General features: G+C 40.2%; 1 protein-coding gene across 1 annotated transcript; it reads left to right on the plus strand.

Moving 5' to 3' along the window:
• Positions 1–512: 512 nt before the first annotated feature.
• TIGAR (TP53 induced glycolysis regulatory phosphatase) lies at positions 513–15,497 on the plus strand. Its single transcript, XM_084879951.1, has 6 exons — positions 513–636; positions 8,300–8,337; positions 10,471–10,592; positions 11,080–11,157; positions 12,272–12,382; positions 14,082–15,497. The coding sequence occupies exons 1-6, from the start codon at positions 605–607 to the stop codon at positions 14,511–14,513; spliced, it is 813 nt and encodes a 270-aa protein (XP_084736077.1). The 5' UTR covers positions 513–604; the 3' UTR covers positions 14,514–15,497.
• The last annotated feature ends 1,991 nt before the right edge of the window (positions 15,498–17,488 follow it).

Raw genomic sequence — 17,488 nt, forward strand, 5'->3', positions numbered from 1 at the left:
GGGAAAACTGGACGCAGCAGGCCAAGGATAAAGCCTAATTTAGATGAGGACTCAGAGGGCCTGACTGAAGTTTGCTCCAGAAACATGCCTGCCAAGGAGGAGTGAGGGGCTGAACTTGGTGGCCTTAAGTCCACAGACCTTGCGGACCCTACATCTCCGGTGCTGGCGGTGCACGCTACCCCTCACATGACCCAAAGTGCCTGGAACTGCAAAGCCACGAAGTAAGACTATGGCTGCATTCCAGCTTCAAACCAGATTGACCCCAAATCCGAGCGCTAATTCCCTTATCCGCTGCCCTGCGCCTCCCAGATACAGCTTTCCTTGGGCTGCAGGGCGGGCCCGCGGTGCACCGGCCGCGCGCCAATCACAGGCCGGCGCGCAGGGGCGCAAGCGCCAAGGCCCCGGGCGGGGCTCAGCTCTCACCAATCACCTCCGACTCTCGGGCCTGCCGCCGCCCTGATTGGCCTTCCGGAGGTGACGTAGGCGCCCGCCTCAGCCTATAGTAGCGGAGCCGGCGGGCCGGCGGGGTTTGGCGGAAGTGGAGTTGGAGAGGTGAGCTCGCAGCTCGGAGCAGCGGCGCAGCGTGGAGGACCGGACGCCAGAGATGACGCGCTTCGCCCTGACTGTGGTTCGGCAGTGAGTATCGCTGTCGCCGGGTGCCTTTCCCTCGCGGTCACTGTGTATTGTGTATTGGGGAGTGGGTGAAGGGACCATTGGTCTGCCATCCTTTTCTTCCTGCTTGCTCACCCCTCGCAGAGTTGGCTGGGACGGGCGATTTTTTAGGCGTTTTCGTACGTGCTGTGTCAAGTGACCCTTCCTCCCCCAGCCACCCTGAGCCGGGGAGGCAGAGGGTAGTGTCATCCACCCCGCGGTGCCGAGGAGGCGAGGTCTGGATAAGTACACGGTCAGGGCTCCCAGCAGTGGGTGACAGCTAAAGCTGGAGAAAGACAACCTTGTCCCCACTCTCCTCTGTGCACCGTTTTGTTGCCCAGCAAATTGCGCAGACCGCAGGCAGAATAGCTCGAGGGAGGCTGTTTTTGATGCTGCCTCCCTTTCGCTCCCCCGTCTCCCCAGCTTTGCTGTTCCTCCTTATTTTCCGCTCGCATGCCTGGGCATGCAGCCTCACAGACATGTGCCTGAGATGCATTTCTTCCCTCCAGAGGTTACACTGCTGGAAGAGAACAAGGGGCCCTGCCCTGGGCTCAGCCGACCGCAGCACCCCGAACAGATATTTTTGTCATAACATTACACGGAGCCAAATGCTGATAGGTCTTTATTGTCTCTTACCCCCTCTTTTCACTTACTTACCGACTGTTAGTGGGAAGTGAAATTTAGGGTGATTAAGAGCACAGATTTTTCTTTCTTCTTTTTTAAAAAAATTATTTTATTGGTTTTTAAAATATATATATTTTATTGATTTTTCACAGAAAGGAAGAGAGGGATAGAGAGTTAGAAACATAGATGAGAGAGAATCATCGATCAGCTGCCTCCTGCACACCCCCCACTGGGGATGTGCCCGCAACCAAGGTACATGACCAGAATCAAACCCGGGACCTTTCAGTCCTCAGGCTGACGCTCTAGCCATTGAGCCAAACCGGTTTCAGCAACAGCACAGATTTTTCCAGCAAGAATCAGTGGCTCCACCTAGAAGCCTTGTAACCTGGCCTTCCATAAACGGACTCCATATTTCCCACCTCAGTTTCCTGATAGATAAAACCTACTTCACTGGGTTAATGTGAGAATTAAATGGGAGAAAAATGGAGTGTATAGCACAATGGTGGGAACGAATTATATCTGAGAATGAAATAACTTATCTTTCTAAAAAGACAGCTCTAATAAAAATAGTTAATCCTCAAATATGTATCTACCTATAGTTTATCAAGGCAACATTTTGAGTAGGCACTATGTGCCAGTGGACTAGGTTACATACATAAAAAAGATGCCATTTTTAACTTCATGGAGCTCACAAGGAACAATAATATGATTTAATCTTGTCAAATGACTAACTGCTATCTTTTCTGTCATATTGATTTACGGAAGGGAGAGAGAGAAACATCAATGATGAGAGAACCTTTGGTCGGCTGCCTCCTACATGCTCCATACAGGTGATCAAACCCAGGACCCTTCAGTCTGCGGGCCAGCCCTTTATCCACTGAGCCAAACCAGCTAGGGTTCTGTCCTGTTCTTTAAAAAAAAAAAAATTATTGATTTTCAGAAAGGGGGGGGGGGGAAAGAGAGAGAGAGAGAAATATCAATGATTGAGAATCACTAATCAGTTTCCTACTGCACCTCCCCTACTGGGGGATCGATCCCACAACCTGGGCATATGCCCTTTGACTAGAATTTAACTAGAGAGGAAGGAAGAGAGAGAGAATCATTGACTGGCTGCACCCTGCAGACACCACCACCCCCACTCCCTGCATCTCACACACACACATTAGGGATTGAGGGAGAAACCCTGGCATGTACTCTGACTGAGATTCAAACCGTGTCCTTCCTGGTTCATAGGCTGACACTCAATCACTTAACAACACCAAATGGGCTAGGATTCACAGCATTTTAATGACTAAACTAGAAATTTTTCCCTATCTCTTCTCTACATTCTATTCATAGAATGTCTTAGGACTATTGTATGACCTACTTAAGCTCATAAGCTAATCAGTAGCAGAATGGGAACTAGAGTCCTGATTGCCCTTTTGCTGGTGTTAGAGCACGTTCTGGCTCCCTTGACCCAGGCAGCAGTGTCTGGCACATATTTGAAGCTCAGGATTTGTGGGAAATCTGGATTAAAACACCTCTTGAAAAAATCAGGTGATCCCTGTTCAGAGTCTTAATAAATAATACCTTGTTTCCCCGAAAATAAGACAGTGTCTTATATTAATTTTTTCTCCCGAAGTTACGCTAGGTCTTATTTTCAGGGGATGTCTTATCTTTCCATGCGGTAGGTCTTATTTTTGGAGGATGTCTTATTTTCGGGGAAACACGGTAGTTATATGAAGGTGGATTTTTATTCCCTCTCTGATTCTTAAAAAAGGCTTGATTTTTAAATTGACTCCTCACAGGAATCTATAGAAAACAATTAACTACCTTAAGAAATTGTGTGTCAGGCACTGTTGTAATTCTGATGGCAATCCAATGAAGTAAGGATTGTTCCTCAGTTTGCAGATAAGAAAATCAGCTGCCTCCTTCATGCCCACTACTGGGGGTTGAGCCCACAACCTGGGCATATGCCCTTGACTGGAATGGAACCCAGGACCCTTCAGTCCACAGGCCATGCTCTGTTCACAGAGCCAAACCAGTTATCACGAGGGCATATAACTTGGTTAAAGTCATATGTCAGGTTGGGGAGGCCGGATTTGAACCAAAGCAACAGGACCCTTCAGCTTAACCCTCTTAACCACTGTACTCTTCTGCATCCTATTTTATTGAATTAAAAACTAGTATTTGTAGGGTGTTTGAATACCACCAGCCATTTTAGAGGCTTTTTATTTTTCTTCATATAATTGTGACCAGTGATAAGAATAGTTTTGCTTTGTTCTGTTATATTTGTGGGCAAGTGGAATGAAAGTGTTGAAAACTATAGGATTAGGGTAAGCTGCTCTCCTGTCTGAACTATCTCTCTTTTCCCCTTCAGAATTCTCAAAGCTAAAAATTGATGATTCTTTCAGGAAAAGAAGTGATTTCAAACTTGATTGATAATTACCATATTTAAATATAATGAATCTAATGGGAATCAGCAAGATTGGATCATTTAGCATAGTATTGGGAATAGACACTTGAGTTTCTATTACCTGATTCTGTATTACTTTATAAGATAAACACCTTGCAACTGATGGCATGATCAATATTTTTTTGAGTTGGATTTTATTAAACAGTACCTCTTCAGGTAATGCAAGAAAATTTTAAGAAAGCAATTTAAGCTGAAACCGGTTTGGCTCAGTGGATAGAGTGTCAGCCTGTGGACTAACTCTAACTTCTCATTATCTTATAGCAAAGCATTGTTGAAAACTCCAGTGTGTGTTGGGAAACATCACCTACACAATATATTGAAGGCCCCAGTTCCCTTGACATGTTATTTGTAGGTGTTTGCAACCATTTCCCTGCAGACCATTCATTTCACTTCCAGTTTTAAATGGCTCTTAAATTTTTTTTATTTTTTTTTTACAAACTCAATTTAATTTACTTGAATGACTTAAATGTCATTCAAGATTACTAAAGTTATTGATAGCAAAACTGATGTTTTTCCTACCCTACCTCTAGCATCAAGTTAGCTTGCTCTTTGTTGAATGATAATCATTGTTCTGGTCTAAAAAAACAGCAACAAGCAAATATAAATATGAAGTCACCTGTAAACTATTAAAGATAACATATAACTGTGGTGTTATCATGATATTTGTTTTCTGGGAGTGGGGTTGATCATAGCCCTTGCACCAGGATTAATCTGTATATAAACAAAAATATGTCACAAATTGAAATATGAGGTTCTTTTTCCCCTCAAATATCCAGGGAAAGTCTCCATGTTACTAGCCCTTGGAATCTTTTATATTTTCACATGACTTAATTGTGGAGAGGAATTAGAATAAAACTGTATTCATGATTAAATATCAGGTGAGGCTTTACATTTCCATGTATGTTAAAGCATATCTATTTTGAAAACTCGCCCCAAATGTATACTAGTTTCCCACTATTTGTCTCTCCTGTCTATTATTGAATTTGAATTCTTTAAAGGAATATGCTTAGGAAATTAAGCTTTCGATGTGATATGTGAAGAAATGACATAGGATATAAACCAGAAATGACATAGGATATAAAGTCAAATACCTGTTTAAGTGAACAGTGTGATAATCTGTGAAATGAATGATGCCTATTTGTAGAGCCTATAAATGGCTGGTCATAAGACTTCACCTCTTGGCAGAAGCATTTGAATTCTTGCAGAGTCGGTGTTGCATTTTGGAAATGGATCGCACTGCAGATTTTGAAAATGAGTGGCGTTAGTCCTGACTCCTTCAAAATAACTTCCTCTGACCTTTCAGCTCCCTTCATCTTTGTGCTGTCACAAGCCAAACTTTGATCAAGTGAAGTTTAATAGTAAAACTATTTTAGCCACCTGCTTTTCTTTTCCACTCCCCAAGTAAACTAAGGATTTATACAGACCTCTTGATAAAGCTGATAAAAGCTGTAAAACTAAATATTTATGAATGCTTTTAGAAAAATCAATTTCTAGATTCCTACTCTATAATGTTTATAAAATGATTTAAAGGCAGAAGTGACCAACAGAATACCAGTGATTGTTAATAATGCAGTAATGTCTGCAGCAGTTTCTGCCCTTCATTATATTTGAACTATTTTTTTTCTCCTTTCACTAAAATGGCTAGATGGAAGAGCAGTGCCATTACAAAATTATCAGAACACTTGGGATTCCATTTTTACAGGATGAATTCTTTTTTTTTTTTTTTTTTTTTTTGCACTTGAGGAAAAAGATGGATTTAAAATTCTGCACCTTGCTTTTACTATTTAATGATATATATTGGTGATTTTTCTATATTTTTACATACAATCTCTCTTTTTTTAGGGGACATAGTATTCCATTATGTAGATACTAGAGGGAGGCCAGGTGCATGAAATTCATTTCATAGATTATCACACTGTTCACTTAAACAGGTATTTGATTTTATTAGTTCTGGTTTATATTCTATGGCATTTCTTCAAATATCACATTGAAAGCTTAATTTCCTAAGCATATCCCTTTAAAGAATAAAAATTCAACAGATAGGAGAGACAGGTGGGGGGAAGTCCCTCAGCCCAGCCTGCACCGCTCCAGTCTGGGACCTCTCAGGGACGTCTGACTGCCCGGTTAGGCCCGATCCTACCAGGCTAAATGGGCAGTTGGACATCGCTCTCATAATCCAGGACTGCTGGCTCCCAACTGCACGTCTGCCTGCCTTCCTGATTGCCTGTGGGGGGCTGTTTCTCTGTTTTCCGTGACCCGCACAGAAAATTACAGGTTCCTGAGTGGAGGAGCTGGGGATTAAGAAATTAAACGGGGAAAAAAGAGACCAAGACACAGAAATAGATTCAAGCTGGGACCCAGGTGGGGGGCTGTCACTCTGATGGAGAGACAGTCAACACCCACCACAGACAACACAGCGCATTATTTATTTCCAAAGGGGGGTTTAAGGTCAAAGAAGTTTTGGGTGTGCCCAGGTCCTATTCATTCCCTCATTCCTGGGATTTAGCATATCAAGACCTGGTTAAGTCAAGGTCCTAATCGTTCCTCATTCCAAGCACGCGGATAAAGATAAGAAATCAGTACTGATAACTCTACCACATTTTGGGGAAACATGTTCCCAGGGCGTGGCTCTGCCTAGCCTTGAGTTCAGCTGATGATAATTGAAGGTCATCCATGTGCATTCCCAGGGGGCCCTCTACAATGCCCTTACTTCTGCCTGCCAGCCTGATCACCCCCTAACCACTCCCCTGCCAGTCTGATTAATGTCTGTCTGCTCCCCTGCCAGCCTGTATGCCCTTAACTGCCTGCCTGTGCAGGCCCGGTCCCCCCAACTGCCTTCCCCTGCAGGCCTGGTTGCCTCTAACTGCCCTTCCCTGTTAGGTAACAATGTGGGGGCGGCCATCTTTTGAGGGTTTGAGGGTCAATTTGCATATTACCTCTTTATTATATAGGATATTACATAGGCTACCACTGTTTATCTGTTAAGGCAACCAGAACTTTGCTAATGGATATGTAGGTTATTTACCATCTTTTGCTATTAGTAACCTATAATAATAAAAGCATAATATGCAAATCGACCGAATGGCAGAACAGCAGAACAAAAAAGCAACTTGCAGAAGACGACATATAGTAAGAGGCAATTCATTATATAGTTCAACAATAGCTAAAGCAATCTGTGCCCTACACCGGTGGAAAAGCTATAAAGAAAGGCAAGCGAATGAGCATCCAAATGTCCATGTAACGGGTCCTCTGCGGGTGGAGGACATGGTGATGGAAGAGGGTCTAGGAGGCTGGCAGTGATCTGCTAACATGGATAATATTAGATGAGTGTTGGTTTTATTCGCTTATATTGTTTATTTCACAATTTTTAAAAGATTAGAGATATGCATTAAGTTAAATTTTTGATTTTTATAAACCTTTCTCCAAGCCTTTATAAAGCTCTTATAATTATTGAGTGCTTACTAAAAGCTAAGCAGTATTCTAAACACTTTAACTATTCACTCAGTTATCACAAGAGTCATGTGAGATAGAGACTGTTACTATCTATCCTATTTGACAGAGGACGAACTGAAACATTGACCTAAACCTGGCTTCTAGAGCCCAAGCAGTTTTTGTTCCTATGCCTGATTTATGGCGGTGAAGTTTACTTAAAAGATATATAGAAGGAAATAAATAGGGGACTGTAGACATTTGATTCCAAATAAGAAATAATTTGCTCTGAAGAAACCTTTCTGCCGTTTTTACCTCCTATTCTCAATTCTATGTCCAGAGTCCACACAGAACAAGGGCAGCCCCTGAGTTTCTCATGTAGAAAGAGCTCCAGCACGCTTCCGCTGAAATCTCCTTGACAGCTTTTCCTGTATTTGATTATGGCTTTAACTGTAGTTTTGTCCTATCACTCAGTCGGTCCATATAATCCTGCCTTCTTCCCAACTGACTTATTTTGTGACAAAGTTTCCAGTCCTTTCACCCTTCTCCTTGCTTCAGAATGTTTTTTTTTCTTTCCTACTCTTAAAAATGTATTACCCAAACCCCAGTTCTTCAGTGTGGTCTGCAGCTGGTTGTCAGCCTACAGAGTGGAACATTCTGAGAAAACCTAGGACCTAGGGAAGGCAGGGGTCTGAAGATTTGTGCGTTTCCCCCTCCCCACTCTATTCACAGTCCTGTACTTGCTCATTCGTTCAGCTGTGGACAGACTGACCTTCATATTTGGGTTCTGCCTGGGAAAATCGTTTTGGTCAACATACTTCTTGTAACAAGAATATTTAACAAGAATAATTATACACATACATTTTTAATAGAATTTCCCACCTGCAATTCACTTAAGATTGATTCGTGATCTATACATTTTAATTTGGGCAGTGTGAAATTCTTAACTTATAAATTAAATACATTAAATTATTGCAAATATTAATTTAGAATAAATTTTACAGATTAGATTATGAAATATATTATAAAGTTCATGTGCTATCTGAATATCATTACCTTTGATTGCTGATTTTTTTCTCATCTTAAAAATAACCTAATTTATTAATAAAGGTTTTTTTCCCCCCACCCTCTCTGTTTTAGTGGACAAACAAGATTAAACAAGGAGAAAGTAATTCAAGGTGGGTCTATTACGATTTTTGCTTTCTTCTTTAGTGTTAATGTATATGTGAGTCTGTTGGGCCAGGGTGGGCGGGCTCAGCCCTGGGTTGTGAGCTGGGATTACAGAATTAAAGCATCATAGTCACAGAAATATGCTCAGAGCAGATGTAACCAAGGACTCTTAAATGAGCTGGATGTAAAGAGTAATCCACGTTGTGTATGGGTAGCAATAGTTGTATATTTGGAATCATAAACTTGACTGGCTGGTGTTAGCGATGTTTTTCTGCTAAGATTTCAAGTTTAGTAGTAACAAAGGATTAAAAAAGAACTTTCTCACATCATTGGTACTTGATTCTGAACAGATTGTCCCTCCCTTTTTGTGGTAATTTAGGCTCAGATTTTTTAATCTCACTAATGATCTGGCTAGTCTGGCTTTTAAAGAATATTTTAGTGAACTTTCAGCCAGATTACAGAAGCATTTTGTTTAATTTTTTTGGTTAGGGAATTCTGGGGTTGGCAGAAACTGACTTTCATATCCAGTCTGCTTGACTCCCTCTACTGGATACTGGTCTGATAGGTAAATGAACCTTTGTTTTCCTTTTTTTTTTTTTTTTTCTTTTTAATATATTTTATTGATTTTATACAGAGATAGAGAGTTAGAAACATCGATGAGAGAGAGTCATCGATCAGTTGCCTCTTGCACACCCCCTACTGGGGATATGCCTGCAACCAAGGTACATGCCCTTGACCGGAATCGAACCCGGGTCCCTTCAGTCCCCAAGCCGACGCTCTATCCATTGAGCTAAACCGGTTTCGGCGAACCTTTGTCTTCCAATGACTTGTGCCCACACCAGTTTATTTTTTGGACGCATGTCCCTGACTACTTTGTCCTTCATTTCATTTCACATTGACAGTGGAAAATGAATAAAGCTTTTGTGTCCACACTTATTTGTAAGGTTTCTTTTGTGTGTTTTGTTGTTTTTCCCAATTTGGTAAGTTAGATGCTTAGTTCTTGAAGTTAACCCCCGCCCCCTTTTTAAGCATTCAGGCTTATATATTTGGAAGTATTATTTGCTCTAAATTAGTAGAAAACTTGTTAGCCTTTATTGAGAATGATTTGCTCTGAAAAGGATTTGCATTTTATTTTACTACTGACCTGAAATTGCATTAACCTCCCTTACAGGGTTCCTGACTTCCAGGAATATTCAGTGCAGTTCTCCAGTTCTCCCACCTTGCCCTGTCAGTCAGTGCCCCGCACCCCACCCCGCCCCAGTGCTGATATCACAACAACTCCATTTTCTTCTGCTCAGGGTTTTTGGATTGCTTTGCTTTGTCTCCTGGAGATTTTCTTTTTCCTTATATCCTGTGAGCCCAGGAATGCATCTACTTATCCCTTCCTCCTCCCCTCCCTCCCTTTTGTAGTAGGATAAGCTTTCAGAGTATCTAATCAGTTTTTCTTATGGAAATAAAGGTTCCAAAGTTTTTTTTTTAAAATATATTTTATTGGTTTTTTACAGAGAGGAAGGGAGAGAGATAGAGAAGTAGAAACATCGACCAGCTGCCTCCTGCACACCCCCCAGCGGGGATGTGCCCCCAACCAATGTACATGCTCTTGACTAGAATCGAACCTGGGACCTTTCGGTCTGCAGACCAACGCTCTACCACTGAGCCAAATCGGTTTCGGCCCAAAGTATTTTTTAAGTGAAAATGGAGGAGGGGGGAGGAAGGGAGGGAACCTAATACAATAGGGAACATTTGGTCAATGGAGATAGAGGGGAAACTTTACTAGGTGATGATCTTACCACCCAAATATAGCACCTAAGTTGAGAACATGAGATCAGAGCCAGCATTAATAAAATATAGCTACTGAAGGGATAGGAAAATGTGAAAGTGAAAAGCTTGAGATATTGAATTTTTATCGTCTAATTCCCATTAGGCAAACCTTCTTTTGGAAAATATTTGAATACTTGAGCCTTTTATAGGATTATAGCTTAATTTTACTGGTCAGATCTCTGGAATGTTATGTGGAAAAGTATCCAAGGAAATATTTCAATAAAATCTAAATAAATGCATTTATAGTCTCTTACATGTGATTTAATTTCCATATCTTATATATATATTTAATAGTATTGTTCCTTTTCTTAATCCCACAGGACAAGGAATAGATGAGCCTCTTTCAGAAACTGGATTTAAACAAGCAGCTGCTGCTGGCATATTTCTTAATAATGTGAAGTTTACTCATGTTTTCTCCAGTGATCTCATGAGGACAAAGCAGGTAAGTTTCTTTCTTTCTTTATTTTTAAAATATATTTTATTGATTTTAGAGAGGAAGGGAGAGGGGGAAAGATTGAAACATCAATGATGCGCCCGCTCCCTATCTGGGGATTGGGTGCAACCCAGGCGTGTGTCTTTGGCCAGAATCGAACCTGGGACCCTTCACTCCGCAGGCCAACCAGCTAGGACAAAGCAGGTAAGTTTAGAATCAAGGTTTAGGGTAATGAGTCAAAAGTTTCACCAGTGTAACCTTGCAAAATATGCTACCAGAATTTATAGGGAACTAAATCATATACAGACTACCTCCAATATTCCCCTCTTCTCAACAGAACTATTTTTCCCCATTGTACTTTATTTTATTTTGGTAAATTTTAAATTAGAAGTAGCTTGAGAAAAGCTATCTTAAAAAAAAAAAAAAAAAAAAAAAGGTGTTTTGGCTAGAATGATTACTTTTATGAGAAGAGAAACAATTAACTTTCAATTTTCAGACCGTGCATGGGATTTTGGAAAAGAACAAATGCTGCCAAGATATGACAGTGAAGTTTGATTCAAGACTTCGAGAAAGAGTAAGTAGCTTATGTATTATTCTTTACCATAAGTTATCAATAACTAGCTCAGGTTATCATATGGCTGAAAATTCATTAATGCTAGGAATATGGGAACAGCTAACATTTGTTGAGAATCTATGCTGTAACAGTCACTATTACATACTCTCAGAGACAGCATAGATAGTATCTTATTTAACTATTAAAATCATATGATATACATTAAAAAAAATTTTTAATCCTTACCCAAGGATATGTTCATTGATAGTTTTATTTTTATTTTTGAGAGAGAGGGAGGGAGGGAGGTAAAAAGAGAGAGAGAGAGAGAGCGAGAGAGAGAGAGCGAGAGAGAGGAAGGGGGGCAGAGAGATGTGAGAGAGAAACATTGAATGAAGAGAAACATTGATCCCCAACCAGGGATCGAACCTGCAGCTACCTAGATATGTATCCTGACCAGGAATAGGAACTCACAATCATTTTGGTGTATGGGACTATGTTCCAACCAACTGCATCACCCAGCCAGGTGAAATCATATGATATACATATTAAATTATAAAAATGCAAGGTATATTTGTAAGAATTTAACACAGTACAGAAGAATTTAAAATAAAATTGAAAACCTCTCTCCCTCAGCTTCCCAGTTCTATTGCCTGATTTTAAGCATAAATAGCCCATTTCAGATACCAGAAATGAGTCTTTTTGAAACTGTGATTTAGCTAAAGCTGTAGAGCAGTTTCACATCTGAGATCTGGCTCCAGGTCTCCTGGAAGACTTTTTATTTTGCTCTGTAACACTGACCTGTAAACCGCCTAACACCCCTGCCAGCCCTGTGGTTTCTTACATCACCAGACAGAAATGTACCAGAATGGCGAGGGCATCTTTAAAGAGTTACTTTACATAATGTGCTTATGTTCTCTATGGTTTAACATACATACGAGAGCTCCAGCGGACGTGCTGCTCAGAAAGGCTCATTTTGCTCAAACGGTAAACCAAAGTGCCTTGAATTCAGTGAACACCGAACAGGGCCTGTCATCACTTCTTCCTGGGGATGATTGTTCTCAATTTGTCATAAACTTGCACTTAATTGTTGTATTGCAAATTAATTGGAGGCACTGTTGTCTGTTGGGCATTGCAGAAATACGGGGTTGCAGAAGGCAAGGGGCTGAGCGAGCTGAGGGCAATGGCCAAAGAAGCCGGGGAAGAATGCCCTGGGTTCACACCACCCGGAGGAGAGACCTTAGACCAGGTACGTAGCCCTGCCATGTGATGAACTTGCCAATGTCACACCAGCTGAAATCAGCTAAAATTTATTTTAGCCGAAACCAGTTTGGCTCAGTGGATAGAGCGTCAGCCTGCCGACTGAAAGGTCCTGGGTTCGATTCCGGTCAAGGGCATGTACTACGTTGGTTGTGTGCACATCCCCAGTAGAGGGCGTGCAAGAGGCAGCTGATGGAAGGAGGGAGGGAGGGAGGGAAAGGGAAAGGAAGAAAAGAAACAAGCATTGATCTGTTACCCCCACATTCACCAGGGAGGGAACTCAAAACCTATGTATGCGCCCTGACAAGGAATTGAACACGAACACACACTACCTTTTGAGCCATACCAGTCAGGACCTGACTTATTTATTTATTTTTTTTGTAATTTTCTTTCTTTCTTTCTTTCTTTCTTTTCTTTTCTTTTCTTTTCTTTTCTTTTCTTTTCTTTTTTTTTTTAATAAATTAAATTAAATTTTGTTTATTTCAGAGAGGAAGGGAAAGGGAGAGAGAGAAATATCAATAATGAGAGAGAATCATTGATCAGCTGCCCACACCCGGTCATGTGCCTTTGACCGAATTCGAACTTGGGACCCTTCAATCTGCAGGCTGACACTCTATCCACTAATCCGAACCAGTCAGGGCTTTTTTCTTATAATTTAGATGTTCCTAATTTTAGCTGAGCAGTTTCAAAGTTATTTATTAAACAACTCTGCATGATACCGTTTTTTCCTTTCTAAGCTATCCTGGCTTTTCTTATTGATTTTAAGTTGGCAGTCATAGCTGATAGTGGATTTAAAGTATGTGTGTTGTTACATGTTACTGTTAAGAAAATTCTTTGAAAATGTGTCTGTAACTTCGGCAGTGGCAGTGGTAGTCAGTAAAGCAGGTGATGACGTTCAAGGAGAATGACAAGCAGAACACCTGCGAGGCAAACTGACTCACACTATGAAATCTTCAGGCCTCTGCTGCCTCCACTCCATTTACTTTCATGTAAAAAATTTATATTAATTTAGCAAAGGAAAAGTTGTGGGGCTTTTTTGTCCTTGTTGTTATAAGTACACCAAAGTGTCAGATATAGTCTCCTAGATGATACTATTTTGTAGGCTTTTGTTTACTTGCATGTTTCCCTACTAGACTCTGAGTGCTTTGAGCCAGGGATTAGGAATTGTATCTTACTCTTCTTTGTCCCCAGTGTGCTTTCAAAGTTCCTGAAGTATGGTGGGCACTTACTAAGGTCCACAGAACTACTGATTGAATGAATAGAAATACAGCATTTTTGCCCTGGCTGGTGTTGCTCACTGGTTAGAACGTCGGCCCCCACACTGAAGGGTCTTAGGTTTGAATCCCGGTCAAGAGCATGAACCTGTATTGCAGGTTCGCTCCCTGTCCCTGGTTGGGGTGTGTTGGAGGCAACCAATTGATGTGTCTCTCTCACAATGCTTCTCTCTCTCTCTCTCTCTCTCTCTCTCTCTCTCTCTCTCTCTCTCTCTCTCTCTTTCTGCCTCTCTTCTTCCTGTCTCCCTTCCACTCTCTGAAAAGCAATGGAAAAAAATTTTTTATGAGGGTTAGCGAAAAAAAAGAAAAAAAAAGAAATAGTCTTTTATGACATTAGAAAAATCTGATCAGGCTTTATTTTATGTTTTAAGACAGTCAACAATGTCACTTTATTTTACCTTTTATCTCTTGTAGGTGAAGATGCGAGGAATAGACTTTTTTGAATTTCTTTGCCAACTTATCTGGAAGGAAGCAGATAAAAAAGAACATTGTTCTTTAGAAACTCCAAGCAACTGTCTGGAAACTTCTCTGGCAGAGATCTTCCCTTTAGGAAAAAATTGTGCCTCCAAATTTAATTCAGACAGCAGCACTCCAGATTTAGTAGCCAGTATCTTGGTAGTGAGTCACGGTGCCTACATGAAAAGCCTGTTCGGTTATTTTCTGAACGACCTTGAGTGTACCTTACCAGAAACGCTAAGCAAATCTGAACTTACATCAGTCAGTGCCAATACAGGGATTAGTCTCTTTATCATAAACTTTGAGAAAGAAAGAGAAGCTAAACCAACAGTTCAGTGTGTTTGTATGAACCTACAGGATCATCTAAGAGAAATGACTGAAACTTGCTAAATTTAAATTTACACCAAAATTGTAACAGTTTTGAGCCTCTGAGGGAGGGAGTGCCTTTGACTTTATTTTCATCCTCTGCTCTCACTAAATTGGAAACAGTAAAAAAGCTGTCTATTATAGCATGTTTTTAAGTTCAAATGGAATCATGGCCACATAAAACACTAATGCAAAGCCATTTATAATTGATTTGTCTGAGAACAGTTGGCATTTTCCAGAGTATTTTTACTACTCTGCTTACTATGTCTCTGGATTGTAAAAGGATGAAGGAACTCAGCATTACAAATTGGGAGATTAGTAATCTGGTTACTCCTTTTTTATTTCCTTTTTTAAGAATGTTGATAATTTTCCTTTAATGTCTGAAAAACCTAGCTTATTTTATTGACTCTTGGTAAGATACTGTACATTTTGTCCTAACTCCATCCATGCTTGGAAAAAGGAACTATTTATAATTATCTCACATATTTATAGTGTCAGTGTTACATTTTAAAAGTCCTTAAATAAAAAAGGCTTACCATCAGGTTATATAAAGCAAAATGACACTAATTTTCAATATAGAAATCAACGGTTGGAATTGTTCACTCCAGAGGGTTTGAAATGTGGGTGAATGCAGAAGTTCTTGTCTGATATGTAGGCTGAAGAGTTTGGTTTGAGAAAGGCTGTAAAGAAAGTAGTTACCAGGGTGCTGCACAGTAACCTCAGAATAAATTGGGTGCTACGTTGGGGAAAAACATAGTACTCTGATAACTGCAAGTGTGGGGGTTTTGTGGAAGGTGCAGATGAGATTGCTTCCTTCTTCCCACTAGATGGCACTGGAGGAAAGGGATTTTGGTTAACTTAATTTCACACATATGACTGGGCCCTCAAAAACTCTATCTATCCCAGGCCTTTGTATTGATGGAGGGTGGGCAAAAGAGAAAATGGGGAGACATCTGTAATACTATCAACAATAAAATAAATAAAGCAAACAAAATATCCGTATCTAAATGAAGTGCTTTACACATTGTCTGCTCTTCAGTATGCTTGTTGATGAATGCTCTGGGTCTCAGCTTAGGAAAGAATTAAGCCCTAACTGGTTTCACTTAGTGGATAGAGCCTGCTGACTGAAGGATCCGGGGTTTGAATTCAGTCAAGGGCATATGCCCAGGTTGCATGTGATTCTCTCATTATTGATGTTTCTATCTCTCCCTCTCTGAAATCAATTAAGAGAAAAGAATGCTCAAGTTTGTCAGTTAAGGCTAAAATGATGTATGGTCAGCTTTTACTTTGAACATCACTGAAATATGTGAAGTTCAGCATTCTGCTGGGCTCCCACAGTTTTCCTGCCAGCTTTGGAACGGCTCAGTTGAACACCAGGGGAAGTGTGTTGCAAATGAAAATTTGAGAAAGTAACCAAAGGACAAATAACAGATGCCTACATTTCCATCATCCAGAAGTGATACACCCCTTTTAAGATATAACCTATTGTGATGTAAGTCAAATTCCTTATTTAACCAATTCTCAGTCCTGCTCCCCTCTGTACTCTACAGAGGCAACCACCACAGTGAATCTATGTGTCCACCCATTCTTCACATCTTTACCTGGTATAAGGAAATAGTATTATTTGGGTGTCAAAAATGTACATAAATATCTTCAAGCTGTCTGTATCCTTTATTTTCACTCACTGTATCTTGGGACTCATGTTGATTTGTATAATCTATTTATAACCACTGTTGTGCTGAATAAATAGGCACGTTTTGTGTAGACTATTAGTGGGCATTTAGGTGTATTCAGCATTTCCCTGTAGGCACAGTGCTGCAGAAACAGCCTTTTGCATCTCTCCTGTGCTGTCATAAAATGTGTGCCCTGGGTAGATAAGAGCTCAATTGTTTTCAAAATGGTTCTGTTTTGTAGCCTTACTAGAGTTCCTAAGTTCCTATTTCCCATATCTTTGTTAGCACTAGATAGTGTCTTGACAAAACTTTGTTAACCTGATGAATGAGGAATACTATGTTATTTTCCTGGACTTTTCTGGGATTCCTAATGGATCTGGGCATTTTTTCATGTCTGCATTGACAATTAGGACTTCCTCACTGGTAGAACACCAGTGTATTTCTTGGCCTGGTTATCGCTTGGGCTATTTGGCTTTTTTCTTCCTGAGTTGCTGGAGTAACATCCCTAATACCTCCTAGTGTACTTGCCTTTTACATATGTTTATCATACATATTCTTATGTCTTTAATTTTTTAATTTATTTTTTAATTATAGTTTATATACAATGTTATATTAGTTTCAGGTATACACATAGTAGTTAGACATTTCTATAACTTCATGAAGGGGTCACCCTGATAAGTCTAGTTATTGGCTGTAATCAATATGCTATTTACATTCCTGTGGCTGTTTTCATAACGCAATTTGTGCGTCTTAATCCCTTTTGCTGTTTTCACCCATCCCCAATCCCCTCACATCTGGCAACCATCAGTTTGTTCTCTATGAGTTTTTTTTTTCTTTCCTGTTTTGTCTTCTAGATTCCACATATAAGTGAAATCATATATTTGTCCTTCCCTGACTAATTCCACATAACATGTTGGTCCATGTTGAAATGGTAAAATGCCATTCTTTTTCATGTCTAATCTAATATGCCCATGTATATATGAATCACATCTTTATCCGCTCAACTATTGATGGACATAGTGTTTTTAATTTTCAGTCAAGCTATCAATAATATATCTTGTCCTTTGTGGTTTGTGGGGCTTATTTTGGTGCCTTGAGAAGCTGTCTCATGAGGTCATATAGTAATCTTCTTTTTCCTTATCCTAGTAATTTTAGAGGATTTTTGAATGCTAAATCTTTATCTGGAATTTATGTTGTGTGATTTAAGTTCAGAAGTCAATTTTTAATTTTTCTTGGTGTGGTGAAACAGTTACCCCAGAACCATTGTTAGGAGTTTCCCAGTTGATTTGTGATTCTGCTGTCATACCCCCATGCACCCATATTGGT

Source organism: Pipistrellus hanaki (assembly GCF_964339955.1).
Source record: "Pipistrellus hanaki genome assembly, chromosome: 3".
Classification (NCBI taxonomy): Eukaryota; Metazoa; Chordata; class Mammalia; order Chiroptera; family Vespertilionidae; genus Pipistrellus; species Pipistrellus hanaki.